The 22,035-nt window shown below is 40.4% G+C and overlaps 1 protein-coding gene across 1 annotated transcript; it reads right to left on the reverse strand.

Moving 5' to 3' along the window:
- Positions 1–7,431: 7,431 nt before the first annotated feature.
- On the reverse strand, positions 7,432–19,852 carry LOC118771529 (desmoglein-2-like). Its single transcript, XM_036519536.1, has 15 exons — positions 19,667–19,852; positions 18,041–18,166; positions 17,053–17,208; positions 16,643–16,784; positions 16,200–16,366; positions 15,648–15,782; positions 15,343–15,528; positions 14,657–14,925; positions 13,753–13,895; positions 12,733–12,954; positions 11,095–11,331; positions 10,581–10,705; positions 9,331–9,462; positions 9,118–9,288; positions 7,432–8,649 (listed from the first exon to the last, which is right to left on the reverse strand). The coding sequence occupies exons 1-15, from the start codon at positions 19,718–19,720 to the stop codon at positions 7,591–7,593; spliced, it is 3,324 nt and encodes a 1,107-aa protein (XP_036375429.1). The 5' UTR covers positions 19,721–19,852; the 3' UTR covers positions 7,432–7,590.
- Positions 19,853–22,035: the final 2,183 nt, after the last annotated feature.

The raw sequence follows: 22,035 nt of genomic DNA on the forward strand, positions 1-22,035 counted from the left end.
AGGCGAATTCACTGTTTGAAAACCGGTAAAGGAAAGAGCTTGTGCATCAACATACACATCGCTAACTGGCTGATAAATGACATTACTAGTTAGTAAATTTCCCAATTCAAGTCGTGTATGAAATAACATTACTCACATTTCGTCATAAGGACGCGTAGGAGCCCCTCAGGCAACACTGGCTATGAGGTAAATTTTACAACATTATCCAGCTTTGCACCTTTTAAACAGAAAATACATAGTACGCATTGCACAGAAAACCAAGTCTACCGGAAAGAATTTCGTTGAGGTCAGCTGCCAATCGATAGGCTATATCACTATAATTAAGGCTCCTGGGAACAGTTTTGTTCAGTGAAAACAGTTACATATACAGTTACATACATATAATGTTGAATAAAATAGTTTAATCAGTTACAATGTAAAGAGAATGGAAGACTCATTCAGCTATACTCAGTCTTTCCCCAAGTTCTGTAAAGGTGCATGAGTATAGGAAACAAAAATGGGCAAAATGGCTGTCAAAATGATGTCCTTGAAGAGTCTGTTCACAAATTTACATCACCAATTTAAAAACAATTTTTCAAAGCTGTTATTTCTCACATGCATGTAGTTTCATTAAGGAAATATGAAATGTAAATTTGGTATTATCTTACATTAAGTACATTGAAACTATCCATTAATAGCCTCTGTGTATGTATCATGTTTTCTGGCATGTCAATCTGTATATTTTATTACTCTTTATTACTCATATTTGTATGGAATATACATTAAGTGCACATGAACCCCTTACAGATGCTTTCTGGAATTGTTATGAACTGGGGTGGCAGTGCAGTATAGTGGTAAGGAGCAGGGCTTGTAACCAAAAGGTTGCTAGTTTGATTCCCCACTGTTGTACCCTTGGGCAAAATACTTAACCCACAATTGCCTCAGTTAATGCCCACCTGTATAAATGGAAAACATATAAAGACTGTAACCTATGTAAGTCGCTCTGGGTAAGAGCAAATGACAATAGTGTAAATGTAAATGCTAAATGACAGACTCATAATACAATACTTAACTTACTTAATCATTGATCAAATTAGATAATAGTAAGCAAGCAGCCAACATTTTTTTTAAATATAAAAATAAGCATAAGTCACCTTTTACGTATTTGTTGAAATGCTTCCATTGACATATTTCTTTTACAAACGTCTCAGGTGGATTCTGCTTTAGAAATCTCAACTGAGAATAAAAATAGCAGAAATACAGAAGGTGTAGTGGTTAAGGACCTGGGCTTCTGAACTGCGTGTTGCTAGTTCGATTCCAGGTTAGAGCATTATTGTTGCACAGTTATGCAAAGTATTTAACTCAAATTGCCTCTGAAATATCCAACTGTACAAACAGATAATGTAAGAACTGTAGGCTCTTTATGCTACTGTTAATAAGAGTGTCTACTTAGCAAAATGTAATGTGAAACCTCAGTAGATATAAAGGAAATTGAAGATAGCAATACATATACTTCAGTATAACAATATGATTCTTTGATAAATAATTCATAATCAGCTGCAATGGAACAAGTTACAAATCAGTTTTCTAAGACACTATTTTCATATCACATGTAACATCATTATTCATGGCCACAGTGACTATTGTTATGGAACAGTTTTAAGCAGTCTAATTAAAAAAACATGCATCGCGTATGAGTCTTGATGAATGTTTATTACAAGATTAATATATTAATGTATACTATAATATACAATAGCAATAAAATATATTAATACATTAGTATGAGAATGTTTTGCCATTTTAATCAAATTGCCTTTTATTTCTGTTGATTTGTAATAAAATAAATAATTAACTGACTTTGTTTAAGTAGGTAAAATACCTGACAGGCAAAGAGGCCAAAACCGGTCTGAATGTGCAGGCGATAAAGGAGTGGGGAATAAAACGGAGCAGCAATCAGAGTGAATGCTGATAACGAAGAGACAGGAGACATTTTGAATAATCCAATACAAGTCTCATTTAACATTAATCTACAAAACATATCGGAAAGATGGGCCCAGACACTAACCACAGAGTGCCTTGTCCTGAACATTAAAAAAAAAAATCACATTATAAGCACGAGTTTCTTCTTGCTTTATCTTTGCAGGACATTTGTGCATATTTCAGCAAATGGCAAATGTACAGTGCATTTACGGTGTGCAATGTTGCATTTAGATCAGTTGTATTTTTTTTTCACTGAAATTAACCAGGCAAACACTGAAATTACAGTAAACCATAGCAACCCAGAAATAATTCCCTGTGCTTTACTGAAGTACATACAATACTTACTGCAACCCTTTGGTCTAGAAGCTAAGATCTCGACAGCCAGATTTGTGCAGTTGAGTATAATAGGATTAGAACATAAAAAATAGAACATAAAAAAGCAGCACAATGCTGTGTTGTATTCAGGAATGATTGCACCTACTGAATTAGATGTTAGCACGATGTTTCTCCCACTGCACAATTGACCATTTTACCAATCTCTACCAGCAGCTTCCAGAGCCAGCTGGCAGATGGCCGGTTTCACGTTCCTCTCTCCCCTTGACCGCAGTCTTACACTGAGCGCAGCGCTCACAAAGACAGATAGCATTGCCATGGCAGTCTCCACCACTGAAACCCCTGGACTGGCTATTTCAGAGGTAAATGCTTTGAAGGGCATACGGATACATCCATGTCAATAATACATTAAATAACATTGATTCAGAGTCGATTCAAACAGTTGTGTGAATTTGAGTGTGTGAAACGGTGGGCAAAATTATTCAGTGTGTTACGCTCTTACTAGGCTTTATTATATTGGAACTCTCACTCTAAACTCAACACTCTCAACACATCATTGGGCACGGTCTGATTTAACCTTGTTTCTCATCTTGGAACAAGTAACACAGCATCCTTTTCGGACACTCGGTGAAACAGGCTGCAAGCTGGCCAGAAATGGCACCTGTGTGTTTTCCTTTTGCGAGATTGTGGATAGGCACGGGCCGCCTCCTTTCTGGCTGTCACACTGCAGTTGTTGTGTAACGTGTCAGAAAGATGGGAGGCAGACATGCCAAAAAATGCAAATCAGGCGGATTTCACAATTCCGTGTTTGATTTTCGCAACGCTCCACCTCCACTTCCAAATTACAGGCGTGAGAGTGGAGGCATTTTCTAAGGAAAGATGATGAATTGGCTGAGTGCTTATTGGTAAAAATGACACCACTGGTGACATTAAATGAGACAATGTACCTGCTAACCCTGACAGAAGAGGTGGGGAGGGTGTGTAGGTAAGCTGACACACTCCGGCCAACGCCCTGGGCCTCTAGTGCTCCCTAGGTCCCCTCCTGTCCCTCTGTATCTTGTTGGTTACACATCATATGTACGATACAGTGCATTTTCCACAATCCAAAGCAGTAAAGAGATTTTTCGTATCCCACAAGAGACTCTTTGGTTACATCTTGTGGAAAAAAAAAAGAAAAATAAAATTAATCGCTGCGGTTCAGGGAAGGAGACATTCAGATTTCGTTACACAACACGTCCAGTTGTCATTCCCAGTCATTCTGTTGCTTTCCATCGTGAAACTCCGGGAGGGACAGGAGAAGATTCTCGTAGTCGTCCCTCTTTGCTGGTGTTTCAGGAAAAGAGTGCAAATATGACGTTCGGTTTGGGTGCATCACCCAGAGGTATGGGGAGCATCACCTCCTCGCTCCTCAGCACATGGGGGTCGGGGGGGGGGTCAAAAGCAAAAGTAAAGAGGCCAACGCGAAAGCAGCTTTCGTCCTGCTCCAGAGACACACCCAGTGCACCTATAGGGAGAGAAGCCTGAACACTGCCTGTGTGTTTTGCCATACAGGCCTTGTTAGCTACAGTACTATTAAGCAGGATGTTATCTGTTATGGTTGATTTTGTTGGGCAGCAAAGTTGTTAGCGATAGTTTTTCCGTAACCCCAGAGTGGGGAAAAATAAGCAGCTATTGGCATAGGTGGGACTTCTGACATCACAGGTATGTTGGGGAAGTCCCATTCGTTGTCCTGTATGCCAACACCAAGGTTTTGCACTTGGTGCAAGATGTAACAAGAAGCCTTTTTTCCGCTTCATTTCAATCAGGATTTTCGTCAGATTAATTTTATTAACAACAGGAGCAGTGGTTTGGAGATTATGGTATAATGTTTTTGCATTGTTTGGTTAGAACATCATGGGAAAGTTATCTCTATTTTTTTCAATGCATTTCTTAGGCAAGGTGTCATCACTTAGTGAGGCAATATGAGACTTAGTACTAACCATTACGAAGAAAAGGGAAGCTGGATCTTACGCTAGCATTGGAAACACAAGGGTTTCGACTCTTTAATGCACAGAACAACAATTAAACTTCATTACCAACATTTAGACACAGTATTTGTATGTCATTGGGAAAAGTCAGATACGCTCACAACTTGTTGCAACTTTCTACCACCTCCTGGGAAATGGTATGTGAGCATGCCTGGGCACATAGGCAGTACCCAGCCAGCACTTTCTCACCCGGTCTGTTTCCTGCGTGACTGATGATGGCCATGATACCACATTTACGTGCCGGCTGTAACCGCTATGCTCATGACGCCATCTATGGGTCTCCTGAAGCAATTACAGTCTATGTGTGTGAAGGTGGCTGCTGGCAACATTACAACACGCAGTCCACCACAGTGATGGCACTTCACCAGTCGCTGCTCGTGAGAAAAGAAATGTAATTAGTGTAAATTTAACTTTTTTTTCTCTTTTTTATTTAAGCAGAGAAAGCATATTAAATATTAAGAAGTGAAAACAGCTATTATGTGACTGGAGTTGCTGTGATGTGAGGTGTTAAGATGAAGTGAAACATTATGAACTTACTGTACCACAACATCTATCATTCATTCTGTCTTGTTGTTTGCATTTTACAGAGCAAAAGCATATTGCCACAGAGCGTTTTGGTTGCAGAATCATTATTACATTATTACTGTGGCAATCAGCAGTCTATGCTTCTTTTAGATGTTTGGTCAATATATGCCTTTAATAATGAGTGCTACCATTAATATTCCATGAATCTGTTTTTAGATAAGGGCTGGTAAATTTTAGAATTTAGTAAATAAAAATGAGTACCCCTTTGCATCCCTACCTGTGGTTAAATTATTCATTTATTAAATTATTTATATATTTATAGTATGTATTTATATTATCGTTAGTATTTATTATACATCCCGCCAGCATCTCCAAAGTAAAACTTTTTTTTTTTTTTTTGTGCAAGCAATTGCTTTTGTTTTGCTGAAACAAGAGAATAAAGAAAACAGCACCCCCTCTTGGTCAGTAAATATACACGTTCCCAAAATAGGAGCCCAACCAACCCAAAAAAGAACAGCAAAAGGAAAATCCACACTGTAAAACTACACGTTTAGGGCTTGAACACTAAAACAATTCAATGAAATTCTTTTCAAACGTGTCAAGGCGTTGACCGATCCTATGAGTCATCATTTTAGTATCTATGATGTTTATTCAATTTAGTGTCTTATGTGAAATGAACCATTTAGCCATTGGTTCATTGGTCTTCCACTGACGCTGACAGTCTCTGCGTCCTCCTTTTAAAAAATTTCATACCACTGGGCCTGGTTCTTCTGGTTCTTGTGTCCTGAACCTATTAATTGTACAATTCAACTGAACAAATTAATTATGTACTGGCAGTGTGCAAGCATTTTTGTTTAGGTGTGTTTAACAAACACACAACATGTTATTAGATATATGCTAAGCTAGTCATTGTATTAAGGGTAGACCTTTGAATCATCAGGTTATTTGATTTCAAGGATGAAAGAATGCCATAGAAAAGGCCATTGTGCCACAGGTGTATATTGTGGTGTTTGCTTTAGGTATGGAAATGTACTTTTTATGTTGTTGTACTAATGTACATACTGTGTATTTATGATGCTTCAGAAAAATTGGCATGGTTTACACAGGACAGTGGACTTTGTAGAAATGTTTCAGTGGTAGACATAGGGGTATGAGCATGTGTAGTAAATTGCTATAGTTTCTGTGATGTTTAGCACACATTTGGCTATGGTATTGTCGTTTTACATGCATTGGTGGTGGTAGCAGTTTTGCACGTTTGAGTGTGTCTGTGTGTGTGTGTGTGTGTGTGTGTGTGTGTGTGTGTGTGAGTGACTGAGTACTAGCCACATCTTTAATATATGGTGAAAGGTTTAGTCTTTTATTGTTGCAACAAAACAATCTTGATCAATGGAGAAAAGTAGTGACAAAAAATTTTTATACAGACTCGGTGTGCAGAGCTTCCATAAAAACCAAAAAAATACATTCAGATTTCACTTCTAAATGTGCACAGATTATTGCACAGAATGAGGGTTAAGTTGTGGCAGAAATGTAATATCTCACTCACTCACTGTAGGCAGACGTTTATATACAAGAGAAGCTTTTCATTAATGCAAAAAAAAGTGCGAACGGAAATATTCTCTTTGGGTCTTGTATGTCAGTGCATAATTTAAACGGAAGGCACTTCCTTATTCTTCAGCAACAACCCCAGTCTTCATCACAGCAGATATAAAAATGCATCATTACAAAATTACCATTACTTCTCTCAAAAAAGGACAGAGTTCTATTGGTTAAGAGCCTATGAGACTCTGTCATCAAACTCCTGAAAACATGCTCTTTGGTTTAGAAGGTCAGCTTTTTAGCGCAACACTTACAACATGGCTGTTCAATGCTAACAATTACAATGTACATCAGATTTTATCATAAAAAAATACCATAATAATGTGTCCCACTTGCAAAGATGAGGCCAAAACCTGCTTCGGTTCAACAGTATTATCTTTAAAATGTGACACCCTTTTTTGTGGTGAGTGGCAGAACATTTGTTCAGGCACTCCCCTTTTCAGTATGTTAACAGTGCAGTAAAATACAATTCATAGAGTGAAAAATAAAGCTTTTTACAGCATTTCCAAAGCGCCAAGCATTTCTTTATCCAACACGTTATTCGGAGATGACTTCATTTACCCTACCAGTCAAAAATAAACTTTACTATTTAAAATACAAATCTGAAGCATTTTAAGCATACGGATTTAAATCAAAATGTCTTTGAATGCATGTTTCCCATTATCTTAATCAGATGTGTCAAAACTTTTGACAGGTACTCTATACAGCCAAAAACTATCAACATGCAAACACTACTATTTTTGAGAAAGTACAGGGTTTAGGTAGCTTCTGCACGCTAATGTCAAGATGCTAATTCCCAAATAACTACAGTATGGATAGTCAGGTTCTGATGACCTTTCTTTTTGCGTATATATTTTCCTGACCCACTAAATTGTTCTTCTGTTTCAGTTTCAAAACAGTTTGATAAAAACACCAAGGATAGGTGCCTGTTAGGACCCCAGTTATGCATCTTTGTTAAACATCTTGTATCAATGTGTATTCAAAGGCCTGAGTTAGCCAGTTAGCCAGAATACGTACTCTAAAAAATAAGTCTTCAAGACTGTGGAGTGATTGTGATTGTCATGTGTTCCTTTTGGACTGAATGGTGCAACTCTCATTTTGGGGCTCAACTAAAAATGTCCAAAAACAAGCAGTTGGTGGGGGGCAACTTTTACCCAGTTGTTACCTCTTGCATGCTCCTCTCAGAGACAAACATCGTCTTCTCTTGCACAACCACATTGTGGCCACCAGGTGGTGCTGCCACTTGGAGCACAGCTGCTTCACTTTGTAAGCCAGAGACTGCAGAGACGCTCTCCTCTCGGATTTCTTCACTTGATTCTCCGCTTAACCCCGCTGCGCCTGCCAGCAGCACCCTCCCATTCTCCACAGAGGCACTCAGTAGGTCCTGTGACCCCAAAAGGCTTCCTCTCTGGAGGGACCCGTGTGCAGGCCCTGACTGGCCTTCCTTAATCACCTGCCTCTCCACGACCAGCACGTTCTGAGACCTGGGCAGACTCCCCACTTGCAGAAGGCCTTGGTTCAGCCCGGCCTCCCCCTCTCGCACCACGTGGGCTGATCCCATCTTCCGCTCCACCAGCACCACGTTCTCCCCCACGTTCACGCCGCTGTGCACCATGGGGCCGGCCGCCACCCTCTCCTCCTTGATGACCACGCCCTCCGGGCGAGGGACATCACTCACCACATACAAGCCCTGCAGGCTGGGCCTCTCAGACACCAGCACAGTGTGTTGAGCCTGCAGGACTGGCACAGTGGCGAGGTACACAGGCTGCGGCTGAATCAGGTACGTTTGATTCGGGACCACCACGTTCTCACTGAAGTGTACGCCGGGCACAGAGGTGGCAGTGTAGCTTCTCTCCGTCACAACGCTCTCCTGCATGTGGGCCGAGGGAGCCACGCTGGCCGTGGAGTCGACCTTGCTGGCGGCCAGCGTGCTTCCCGTGCTGACCTCGGTGCGGGTCATCGACACAGCGCCGACGTCCACCTTGGGCACCGGGGGAGCTGGGGTAACCTCAGATTCTACCATCGACCCCCTGCAGATCTCAGCCAGGGTTTTGAACTTGGGGCCCAAGTCGTTCAGGAACTCCAGGTCGTTGTCTTCTTCGAGGAGGCTGCAGCACCCTACCGATCCCACGGGAGACTCTTGACCCTCGTAGTTGTAAATCAGCAAGCCGTCCTTGTGGGGATAGAACTGTTCTGTAGCACTTGCTTTCTGCAAAAAAAGAAAAAAATCTATGCAGTATAATTAATAAGAACAGAGCAATATTCATGTAGTTTCTAATAAGGTGTTTTCAGAAATCAGAGAGTGACAGTCTGTTTGAGAATGAAAAACTTGAGCCTCTATAATAAAATAATGGGTATACAAATGGTCATTCTACAGTTGCTTTCCATTTACTGAATTTACGGCACATGTGCAGAGGATTTGTTTAAAAGCTACAGAAGTCACCAATGACAGTGTAAGTCAATGTCTTTACTCATTGATGGAGAAACATCACATGAATTTATTCATTGCTAGACAATGATTATTATCTTATTATCTTTGCAATCAAAGGCTTGCATCACTGAAGGCCCCCAACCGATGTGCTATGAAACTGCTACTGAAATACATATGAATCATGACTGTACGGTCTCTGTATCTCGCCACAAATGTGGTGAAAATATAATCCTTTGAACCACTCACCTGCGAGTAGTATTCTTCCAAAAACGCACCCGGGAGAGCAATTCCATCGCAGGCCCCTCTGACTTCGAATCGTGAGTAGGCGGAAGCTTCTCTTCCCTCCCCCCCGACCCGTCCGCCGTAACCCGCCCACATTCCTCGCTCGGAGTGGCTCAGAGAGGACGTGAAGCCTGCTCCAGCTCCAGCCCCAAATCCTGCCCCCGCCCCCGCCCCTGCCCCTGCCCCTGCTATTCCTGCCATTCCTGCCCCTCCATAACCCGCCTCTGCCCCAAGCGCGCCTACATGTCCCATTTTAATAAAATCACGGGCGCCATCCACCTCCTCTGGCATTTTCAGAAGTGGTACTTCCTGTTAAGGCAGAATAAGAATGTTTTTGGTCAGGAGAGCATGGACAGTGTTACTTAAGCACTGAACTGGAGCAACATACAAAGAAAGCAGGAGCTCCTCAGTTTGGACACATCCAATAGATATGGATGTGGATTCATGCTTGCAGAAATAGTGTTTGTAATTAGTACAACTGCAGTGAAGACAACTGATTGCTTAAATATGTATAGAATAACATTAATTTCACATCATTTTAATGGAAATGTTCAATCTGGTTTCACAAAATAGACTACGATCAATCGAAAGTATCGGGGGAAAAATTCTTTATATTACCGACAAAATATCAATCAAATGTTTGTTAAAGTATTTCGATCAAATGACTGATATGACTTAAAATTGTAATTGCAATAACTCAATAACGATCTTTTGAACTGAATACAAAATAGAAATTATGAAACTGGTATTTCTAGTTGAAAAAACGTATCCAGTGCAGGTTTAGAGGCAAGGGAAGTTATGTCCGTGGGTGGGCATACTGTAAATTGGAGTTCTTGCTACAGAGCTTTGGTAGGCCAAATTTAGAATGATGTTATGATGTTATGTTATGATGTGATATCAACAGAAGAACGGTGTGCAATATCACCACTGACCCTGAGCCGAGTGATACAGAAATTTCCAAATAAATACAAATAAATAGATAAATAACAGAACTATTGGCCACCTAGCATTACAGTGTTTCCGTAATGATGTTGTAGATCATCCCGGACACGGCCAACCTTAGCTAGTGTTAGCGAGTATTCAGCTAGTGTTAGCTAGCTCCACTGCATAGCATATTCCGTTGTATCACGACAATTTCTTGTTTGTTCTGCTCAGGGACTTGAGAGTTGACATCTGATAGATGAGGGATGACATCTATTAAATTTACCTATCAAAGTAACTTCTTACAAATGAAAACATGTTATTGTTTTTATATGTGGGAACTGGTTTATGAAGAAGCAAAAAAAAATAAATAAATAACCACACTTTTAACTGTTACTCTATTCATGATATGTGATATATGTTGTATTGCTTAATTTAAAAAAAAGAACAAAAACAAGGCATAAAACACCAGTAAAGAAACAACAAAAAAAAAAATTGCCTCTTACTTTGTCTTCCCCCTGTCCTTCCGTGTGATATGCGATTAGATGTTCTTTTGTATCGAAAGGCATGCTTTTAAAAGCTCCAGCACCAGCACCTCCACAGGTACAGAACAGCAACAGGAGGGGCACCACTGTAGTCATGGAGAGGGAAGAGGATCGTCAATCACCTGTTCACTTGACAGTTCGGCTGCATTTTATGTAAATACACACGCATAACACATGTACGTCCACAGGGCATTTGAGTGCATGTGTGTGAGAGGGAGGGGGTAATAAACAAGGACAGAAACGAAGCGAAAAATACCTGCTGTAACATAGACGCATACATAATAATTTGCATTTCAGACAATATTCTGTATCATTCTGTTGTTACTGCATCAACACTATATCAATAGTGGAAACTGTCCTCTAATGGAGATGAACTGTATGAGTTTGTATGGGTAGTTTGTAAAAGGCAACTCTTACATTAGTACATTGCTAAGTGCCTGCAGTCAGTTGTCTCTGTTGACTGTGCATTACTCACACAGTAGCAGCAGTAGACCCAGCAGCAGCAGGCCCAGCCCTGGGGCTCCAAAGACGGCTGAGGGCGTTTCTCTGTTTCCGCACGCTACCACGCCCTCACCATCTTCACAGGTGCAGACCATCACATCCAGCACCTGTTCGTCGAGACACGCCTTCCCCTGCTGGTCTTTTATTTCAACTGCCACTCGATAGCTGCCGGGCCAGAGGTGGTCATGGGCTCTTAGGATTGCAGTGGTGTCTTTAAAAAAAAAAAAAAGGCATAAACCAAACTGAGTTCAAAATTGACATTTTATCAACCGCAATCAACAGCAATTAGCTTTTAAAATGTCAACAACGCTTTCAGTTAAAAGGCCAACAAAAATACACTAATCCGGTTCCACTTCTGCCTATTGCGTACTGCAAAATATAGCAATAATGTTTGGCAGTGAGTGAACGAGCCTCGGGGTACAGGCTGAAATACTGGATGGAGTTCTGCTAATGTTCCTCTGAGCAAGGTACTCACCCTGACTTCCTTCAGGATGTGCCCCATCATATAAGTGGGTAATACTGAAATTTAAATTGCGCTGAACAAGGGAATCAGAACTCATATAGCTGCCACTGCATACTGTGTCAAAACCATTTACATTACTGTCCTTTAGCAGATGCTGTTATCCAGAGCAACTTACATAGGTTACAACTTCACATATTGTCCATTTATACAGCTGGATATTTACTAAGACACAGAACAGCAGCAGGAGGGGCACAAATTCTGGGTTAAATACCTTGCCCACGGGTAGAGCAGCAGTGCTCCAGCGGGGAATCGAACTAGCAACTTTTTGGTCATGAGTCCCACTCCTTATGCCACCCCTTTAAAATGTTTTGAAATGAAACTAGTCTCAAGCCCTAACTGCTCACACTGCCAAGATCAGGCACTTGGCACAACAATACACGTGTTTTGGGAGTATGTGCCAATGACACACTTCTGGAATATTTTCTGCAATCTCGTTACTGCTTGGAACTAGCATACAACCCAACCCCTGCCTCTGCCTTCTTAATGATGAGTCACAGCTACCCCTTACTCTCAATCAGCATCGACTGCTCCTAGCAGGGCTCACTGCAGCGAAAAAAAAAAAAAACATATTAAGACCCTTAAAACAGTACTGGCTAACTGCCTTTCAATATATCACCTCCCTTGAGTACACAACTGCGTCAACAAGCCCAAACCCACGACTGTCCACGCATGGTCAGGGATTACCTTGTCCATTCGGGACCTCCTTGGGAAACAGAATCTTCCATTGTAATAATTATGTAAGCTTAGGCCACGTAGTGATAACCCAGATATGTGTCAGACAGGCCTCCTTTTTTTGGGAATGCTCGTCTTTTGTGTCTTCGATATGCCCCCCCCCCCCCCTTTTAATCTCTCTCTCTCTTCTCTCATTAAGTGTGTACTCATTGCCGTCCTGGTGGTTTGCATGTTATATATGTGTAAAATTGCATCTTTGCCCTAATAAAAGATGCTGATCACAAAAAAATGAGTCCCGCTCTTTCACCACTCTGCTACACTGCTGTTTCTGGGTTTCCTTCTTTATTTCGTTTTAGATACCAGCTCTAGGCATGACAACACAGTGATGCTGTAGTAAAACAGAGACGTGGTCTTTACCGTTTAGAGGTTCCACAGCCCATTTCTCTTTTGTGCCTTCAGGCAAAACAGTGAAGGTAAATGGAGCCCCGTTGGGGGCGGCGTCCTCGTCCACTGCAGTGACGTACATGACTGGGTTCGAGGCGCAGGCGCTCTGGGAAGTGCTGGTGAGTGTGGGACAGTGATCGTTGAGGTCCTCCACTTGGATGACTATAGTTCCAGTGGCAGTTTTAGATGGCAGATCTACAAAAAAAGCAAACAGTTCTTTCAGCATGGTTTCCCCACTGTAATTTTAAGGCTATTAAACATGTCAATTTCCCTTGTAATGTGTTTGTTTTTACCAGTGCGGTTAGCACGGCTTATACAACTTGTTGCAAACTGCCAGACAAATTGCATTAAGAAACTGCATCAAAATGCAGATGTTACCAGTGGCGGTAACCTTTTCCCCCCTTATCCTACTTGATTAACAATAAAACAAATAATTCACAGAATAATTGACACCAATGGCGTAATTAGAATAAATGATTATGCTCGCGAAACACCGCAGACTGTCTGTAGTTTGTGTGCTATTACGAAAGCTACAACGTGAGATTTACGTTTAGAACACAGACCTCACAAAAGCTGTGATGTGTCATGAGCATTTAATGTAATTTAAATAGATAAATGCCATCCTTGTTAATTAAACAATCTCACGTTGTACCATTCAAGTTGAATGAGCAACAGTGTCAGACCAGGCTAACAACGCTCCCAGACTCAAGCCCTAACATAAATTAAATTGTGCAACCTGACTAGGCAACAGACGGCAAGTATACTACCACACCTCAGTCACTAGAACACAGAATCCAAAATACACTGCAAAACTACACGTAAAATAAACAGCAAGTACTAGAGGCAGTCTAGACACTCAGTAAGGGGGACAACACCAAATAAAAATAGAAATAAATTGACAATAGGACCAATCACAGAGTGCAGTCTATTTACTATTCAAACCACTTTTGGTAACTTTCACTGACTGGGCAATGAATTTGGCGGGAAACTTGCCATTTGTAATGCAAACCATTTTCGCAGTGTATGTTCCGTTAGTCAAGAACGTGGACTCCCGGTCAGGTAGTTTGTTGAGTTTTATCTCTGCAGTCTTTTCATCAATTATCAACCAGTTGTCAGGGTCATAGCCTTTTAAATACCTAAGGGAACAAAAAATGAATAAGGTTTTTTAAAAAATGACAAACTGCGCATGAATATTAACTCATATGCAAGTCAATCATCATCGTCATTCAGATGTACAGTATTTACTTGTGAATTGCATTGTGATAACATGTACTTGTGGGAGTACTGTGATGTACATGTGGATTTCACCAAAATTAATTATTACTTACCAAAGGCAAGCAACATTCTGATGTGCCTGAACTTTAGAGGGTACCTAAGGTAGCCCCTTTTTAAAAACCCAGTGATTCACATTAATATTTAAAGTTAGTTAACATATCAGGCATTTCGCAACATGCCTGGTAAAGACTACTTGACATGGCTCATCTAACAAAACAAATGGAAAATTATTTCATGTTCAATTTTTTAGCATAAATGCACAATCTTTTAGATAGGATTCATCACTAATTTACAGCTCTTAGAATACACATATACATACATTCCACTACATTTATTTAAAAAAAAATCATGCCTTTTTTATTTCATTAATGTATAAAAATCCTGAATACTTCCATTTTGAAGAACTCAACAAAAAACAGTTCTCAATTTGTTAAAAAAAAACACTTTTAAACAAAATATAAATGTCCATTTTACCCCCACATTTCAAAATCGGCTGAGGAATCAATGTGATTGCGTTTGTTTCCAGTAGACTGAACTGTGGATATGTGTGCAGAGGTGCTTATAAGGCTGTAATGTCGGATGCTGATCATCTGGATGTCAGGCCGCAGGGCTTTACACAAACCTGACGTTTTCAGCGATCTGTAGCGTATCTCCATCAATGGCTGCGTATCTCCCGATGACACTGTGGATAGCCACCGTCTTACTGTCCTCGGAAACCCTGAAGGCCTTCACCTTTGGCTTGAACATCGGGCCTTCGGGCTGGTTCTTCACTTTGATCTTGATGGGGTAGGTTTTGCCAGCGCCAGTTTTAGATATGCTTGGGTGGTAGGGAGCCTTGTTGTTCACCGCTATTTCGAGATCCAACTCTTTCAGCAATTCATAATCAACAGCCTAGAGGGGAACAGAGCAAAGTCAGTACTTCAGACAGCTGTGTCAAACCACACTGCCTCTGACATAAAACAGAGCTAAGAAAACCATGTGACCTCTATGTGAGTTCTACAAGCTAAGCTTGATTAGCTGCTCTTCATTCCCTTTTCTGGAGCAAGGTAATAACCCTGAACTCCTCCAGTACATGTCCAGTACTATAACTTTTACTATGTAAAAAAAAGTGAGCTTTATAAATCCCCTATTTAAGGGGACGTACAAAGGTGCTACTGCATTCTGTGTCAAAGCCATTTCTGGGTGCGTTGTTTTTTTTGGTAGCACCTCTAAGTCCTATGTGAGTATTTATAATGCAAAAGGAGTGCCACTTGTTCCTTTGGAAAAAAAAATCAGAGAAATCACTGTTTTTTTTTTTTCCCTCCCTACCTTGTTCAGTACTAAAATCCCCTCGTTGGTCTTTTCATCAGTTGTGATGCTGAAGTATCCTGCTTCGTTTCCCGAAATAATCGAGAAATACGCCAGCCAGTTTTCAGTATACATCAAGTCAGCATCCAGGGCTTTGATCCGCATAATTTCCACATTGGCCGTGTTCTCCTCAACGCTTCCTTCGTACTGTGAGAAACACCAGGAAAGCACCGATTGACTCTAATGCAATGGAAAACAAATGTTGAAGAGTCGTCTGTGGAACAAAGCTGTATAAAATGCATAAAAAACAAGCTTTTTAAGTTTACGTGAGATTTCTCCAGAGTAGGATAGTTGTCGTTGACATCCAGTATGTTGATCACAACTGATCCCGTCCCGGTTCTGCCTCCGGCAGCACCATTCATGTCTGTGCCTTTAATTATCAACGTGTAGGAACTTTGGGTCTGTTTGGGGAAAAAAATATACAAAGACACAATTAATAAATAAATAAAAACAAATAAATAAGGACGTATAATCTTAATGCTTATTTAAGTATTTGTCATTGTCTGAAAGCCTTGTGTACACTGTAAGACTTCATACATTAATTTTTGTAGTAGTTGTAGTTGCTCACATCACAAATTTTATTTATTTTTACTATTCAAAAGGGCTTTTTTTCTGCTGGTATGGCCCTTGCAGTTGTGGTTGCTTAGTTTCATAGCCATTTGACAGCACCTCATGGTAAGTCTACAAGATATGTTTTACAGGAAAACAAAGGGCACACCAGATGACCAATGAGTCATCTGCATGCACATATCTGCATACCTTTGATTTTAAACTTAACATCAACCAAAAAACAAAAGAATTTAGAGCTTCACACTTACTTCTCTGTCCAGAGCGCTTGATTGGACATAAATTTGCCCGGTTTCCTGGTTAATGTAGAACATATTTTGTCCACCTGGCTCCTGCCCTACGATACTGTAAGCAATCTGTGCATTTGGAGTTTGTGGGTCATCAGCGTCTGTGGCAGTTACAGTCATCACCAAAGTGGCTACGATTTAAGCAGAGAAAGCATGGACTTTATTATTATTATAACTGTTGAAACAGAAACACCTGAAAACAGTTTAAATAACTCACAAGTTTAAGAAAAGTATGTCAAATACTTAATGTATACCCCTCCCCTAAAAAAAAAATACAATAATGATACTGTGTATGAAGGACCTGATGATTACACATTATTGCTCTTATCACTTATTTGTGTTTACAAGATTCATATGAGAAACAAACTTGGTGAGAAGTAAACGAAACTAAGACATAAATGACATGCCTGCTTGACTCGATTCATTGACCTCTCCTTGTTGCCCAAAAGAAAATACCGGATCATTGTCATTTTGATCCACCACAATAATGCGAAGGTCAATGTCCTTCTCAGCACGGGTATTATTCCTGAACATTGCCACACCTTTCAGCTGCAAAGAAAAACAAGGGGCTGTTGACTATGATTCAATTACAATATTGATCTTATTGGCTCACAATGCCAATACGATCAATGCAGCCCACATTTCACATCCGTTTTCACATCTGCCTGTGAGCTAAACAACTAAAGTAATTCAGGTCAAAAACTTGAGCACAACAGTAGTGCCCAATTATGTGCCTCATTATATTACTTAGGTACAATTAGCTCTTTAAATGCTACATACAAATATGAATCAGATAGAGTTTCAGAGGCTTGCTTACATGGTAGAATGGGATTTCCTCTCTGTCCAGAATTCTTGTAACTCGGACTTTGCCATTTTGGGGATCGACAGTAAACACACCAACAGGTGGTTCATCTGCCCCTTTTCCAGTCAGAGAGTACACGATCGAAGTCCTGACTTCCTCATCAGATCGAATCTGAAAATACATTCAAAAGCATTTTTATTATTAAGTATTGCAGATAAATTCAGTTGAGGAAAAACCGTACGTATGCAAGTCTCATGCCTCAGAGAGAAACATCAACCTGGAAATAAAATGAAAATTAAAAATAAAAAAAACTCTAAACTATGTTTTATATACAGTCACACAGTAAAATCCATTTTCTGTGCTCACATCCTAATGGCTCATCTGAAGCAAACCAAAACTGTAGTGCATCGAGTTCGGCATACACATTCCTATGGTTCTCCATAGTATTCCACCTTTTAAATACTTCACAATTAAACGCAGTTTATCACATTCGCTTATATTTTTTAAATTCACGAACGAATGTTTGGTTGAAAAGTTTATTAAACTGAGATCTGACATTCAGCGTAAGGATTTTAGATTCACCATCAAAATGTATCTCTCAACTTTTCGATGGATCTGGTTGACAAGGTCACGAAACCAGTTTAACAGAACCTGGCGTTCAAAACATTGTGTGAGGTTTCAGCTTCTGGAAGAAGATTTGTCTATGTCAAGGCTTACATAAAATGTCTGGCTGAGAGGGACACACAACCAGTTCTGAAAACTAGAAGCTGATTTACTACACTACACTGCCTCATGGCTACAGTATTGTATGCATGATATTCATCTCAGCAAATGTGTCATTTGTTTGCACAATGTTCCACCTTGAAACTGGAGATTAGCTTCTTGTTAGCTTCTTGTTGCCACTCCCTTAACAAAAGCAGGGTTTTAACAAACCAAAACTGCAACTACCATCCAAGAGAGTAAACGAGCTCTGATTTTGCAGACAGATGAAAAAAAATCTTACTTTAGCGATGAAGTCTTTGCCTGTGTAATCAACATTTTCTTGCAGTCTCTGTGGAGGTAATATCCATTCCCTCTTTTGCCTCCTTAACGTTTTAAGTTCCCCAGCATCCACCTTGACCGCAGAAACCTATAAATGCACATGCGCGCGCGTTCACACACACACACACACACACACACACACACACACACACACACAGAAAGAGAGAGAGAGAGAGAGAGAGAAATAATTTCACATCTGAAAACAACAATCAATTCCTCACATGTACAATATTGTGCAACTACAATAAACCTGATCTCAATTCAAAGTTGGTTGACTTTACATATAAGTTGTAAAATCTTATATGTGGGCACACCACTTTGATATCTTGCAGGCTACCACTGTTAATATTGATCAGCCTCAATATATTCTAGCCATTCTATGTACATGATTAAGTTTTTGTTTATCCTTCTCACCATTTACATGATGAATCCTATGGCTCACTAGTAATTAACAACCGCATTTTAAATACCAATATTCCCAGCACTCACTGCAAAGTATTAGAAATATGAAATTTTGCTGTAGATTGAGTTTGTACAGGTTAGATGTTAGACTATATATCTTTCATCTGAGAATGTCTTTAAGGTAAGGCAAAAATCTGCAATGCATGCAGTTCTCCAATTTGAAATTTTGAAATCATTATTATCATCATAATCATCTCTTAAGTAACATCATTAATTTCAAATGATAAACGTAAGCAACAAACCAAACAAATTAAGTTTGTTTCCACTACTCAAAGTTAAGGGCCGAACCTAAAGCTAATGGGCTGTATCTGGACCTGAAAGACATGTTGCAATCATGATGTTCTAATTGTTTTACAGTTTAATCGGTGCATGCCTAACAGTTTACAGTGTGACGTTTCCTGTGAAAATACTGTACATGGATTATATAACCTCTGTAGCATACAAATTGGATGAACAATCTCAAAACAAGCTTTTGTAGGATAAAACGACTAAAAACATAATCAGGACAAACGGTGTCTTTCGGCGAAAGTTCTACTTCGCTGCCGTGCAGTTAATTACAGCATAATTCCAAACACGGTCGTACTGCTGACCTTTCAGTTCAGCAAAAGACTTCATTCGTGGTATTGTATGAAATTATTCTACAGTAAATTCAGATTTTTCACGTTATCCTACATGTCGTAATGAAGCGTAAAGCAACAAATGTGATTTAGAGTTAGTTTATTTGCAATACGTTTTGCTAGAAATAAAACACATTCCGTTATATTTTAATACAAAACTATAAACTTTAGTTACTTTAACACGTTAACTTTTCCCGTTTAATGGTTGAATTAACAGCTGATGAACAAACAGCATAACAAACTCTACACAGGGTGCTTGCCTGGCAGTGGCAATTCAACACACGACACGTCAAACTATTTACCAATATCCTAAAGGCAGGAATTTGTTTCCCGCTACATCGAATGGAATTTGAATTAAATTTCCTCTGTGGCTTAGCTGTATGGATATAAGTAACACCAACAATAACATAAATCATGAAATGAACGTCAAACTGTCAGCCCTATACAACAAACTACGATTTATACACCAGCCACCCCTCCAGGATCGGGGGGAAAAAAACTTTACCCACCGTTAACAAGTGTAGCAGAAGTAAGAAAACACTTGCTGAAAGAGTTCGATCCATTGTGCGCGTACTGGGTAGACTTCGGTAGTCTCCTACCCGAATGAAAAACGCGATCCGCTCTTTATGTATCGTTGATATGCCTTACTAATTAAAACACAAGGCGCAGCGACCGTCCGGGGGGCTTAGTTACTGTACTCTGCGCCTGGAGCAACATGGGGCGGTGTCACATCCAGGTTTCACTGAACCCACACCTAAGCCTGATAGGCGTACAGGAAATCGACGGAAGAATCAGGAAGTGTACGGCGGACAGGTTACGTTCTCGGAATGCTAGCGTTGACCCGCTGCGTCCAGAAATGTAACCAATAATACACAAGCGTCATATTTATAGGCCTAGCACTCAGGAGTAGCAGGTATACCCTCTTGATAACTTTTGTTTGGACCCAGTGTAACATCCATGATTACCGCCAGCGACAGCAAGCCTAGTGTGAAAACCACAACATAGGTCGTATCGGTAAGAATACGGATCATAATTTTGAATATTATTTTGTACCATTTTTTACTGACAACAGCCGTTTTGATTGTCTTTATTGCAAAGAATATTGTCCAGTTTTATACTTTTTTTTGTCTTTTCCTAGTACAGATCAAAAAGCTGTGCTCAACAGGAATTATGATATGTCGTATGGACAATATGGGACAATGTAACAAGAGGAAGATTACTTTTTAGTCTTTTATTTAGCCAAGCAAGTGCTGCGAATATGTGATGTAAAAAAAAAGAAGTACAAAAATGCTTTCCATGACAGTCATGGCCATTCTGAGACAGTTTCTCACCCATGTGCTAAATCTCACTGAAGGGAGTGAAATTTTTGTCCCTGTTAATAAAGGAAGGGAATCATAAGCTTTTGGCTGCTCATAGCACATTTCGTGAGCCGAACTACACAATACTATTTTGACCCTAATAAACAATGATGATGATGATGTTGATTATTATTATTAATAATAATAATAATAATAATAATAATATTTGGATGATGCCTTACAAGGCTGCCACAAAATTACACACTTCTATAGCTGTGTGCGTGGTTAATGCATGAAGTTAATGCATGTTGCCAAGCACCAAATGGCAGCGCCTGACCTTGGGATTTGAATCCATGTCTCAGACTTCATTAATCTAGCCACTGCTCGCTGTTCCACACTGACGAGCCTGTCCGTTTGACTTGCCTGCCCTTGTCAGCCAGCGTGTAATGTTTGCCCTTTGGCTGTTACGCAGTGCCACCTCACTTCACAGCACTTGCTAACCGCGGAGACGCTGGTCAACACTTCTCATGACAACGAGCAGAACAGAGGAGCAGATGTTCGAAAAAAAAAGCACTAATTTATTTTACAAACAAACCAACCTGCGCAGTCAGCCGACACAAAATGAGCCCCCTGGCTCTCCAGCCACACACCTGTATTTAATAGGACTTTAATTAGGCAGGTGTGGCTCAACAAGTGACAATTTCACAAAGAATTTTTGTGGAAAGGTGAAGAGACGCTGCAGCGTTCAGTGCCAGGTGATTCTGTACTGGGGCATTTTTTTAAGTGAGCTGCAGTATGTTGAGAACCTGAAGAACTCTTAGTTTGTTTTGGGTGGGGCAGAGAAGGGGCAGGTCTGATGAAACATCTCTCTGAGCCTTTTATGAAAGTGTTGGATCTAGACACAGGAACAGAGGCTTACTGCGCTGACTCACTTGCTTTCACACCCCTGATGAGACGAAATACAGCGTGCTAAGGCCCAAGGAGTGCCTGCACGCCCATATCCGTCATAGCCCAATGGTCCATGGGAGCCCATTGCTACTTTTACTGTCGGCTGACTACACTCACCTGTCACTCATGTCACAATGGAAACAAGAACCCACATGAAATGCGGGGAGAAACAGAGAGAGAGAGAGAGAGAGAGAGAGAGGGAAAGAGAGAGGTTTGTTGCAAAGTTCAGTGTTAAAAGCAGGTGGAGCAGAGGAATCAATCACAGGGTTATAAGTATATTCTGCTGTAGCCGTCAGGGTTATAAGTGCATTCTGCTGTATCAGTCAAAGGGCTTTTCATTTCTGTTGATTTATCAAAATAAATCATTAACGGATTTTATTTAAGCGGGCAGGATATCTACCACTGCCCTTTCTTCTACCGCCAGGCTGTAAAACAGAGCCACAGGAGGCAGAGATGGACCTGAATGTGCAGACAATGGAAGGGTGGGGAACAAAATGGAACAGCAATCAAAGCGAATGCTGATAAAGGAGAGATAACAGACATTTTGAATAGTCCAATACCGCCCTCATTTAACAATAATGTAACACACACTCTAACCTCGGTGTGCTTTGTCCTGAATGTTAAGCAACAAA

This window comes from Megalops cyprinoides, chromosome 24 (genome assembly GCF_013368585.1).
Source record: "Megalops cyprinoides isolate fMegCyp1 chromosome 24, fMegCyp1.pri, whole genome shotgun sequence".
Classification (NCBI taxonomy): Eukaryota; Metazoa; Chordata; class Actinopteri; order Elopiformes; family Megalopidae; genus Megalops; species Megalops cyprinoides.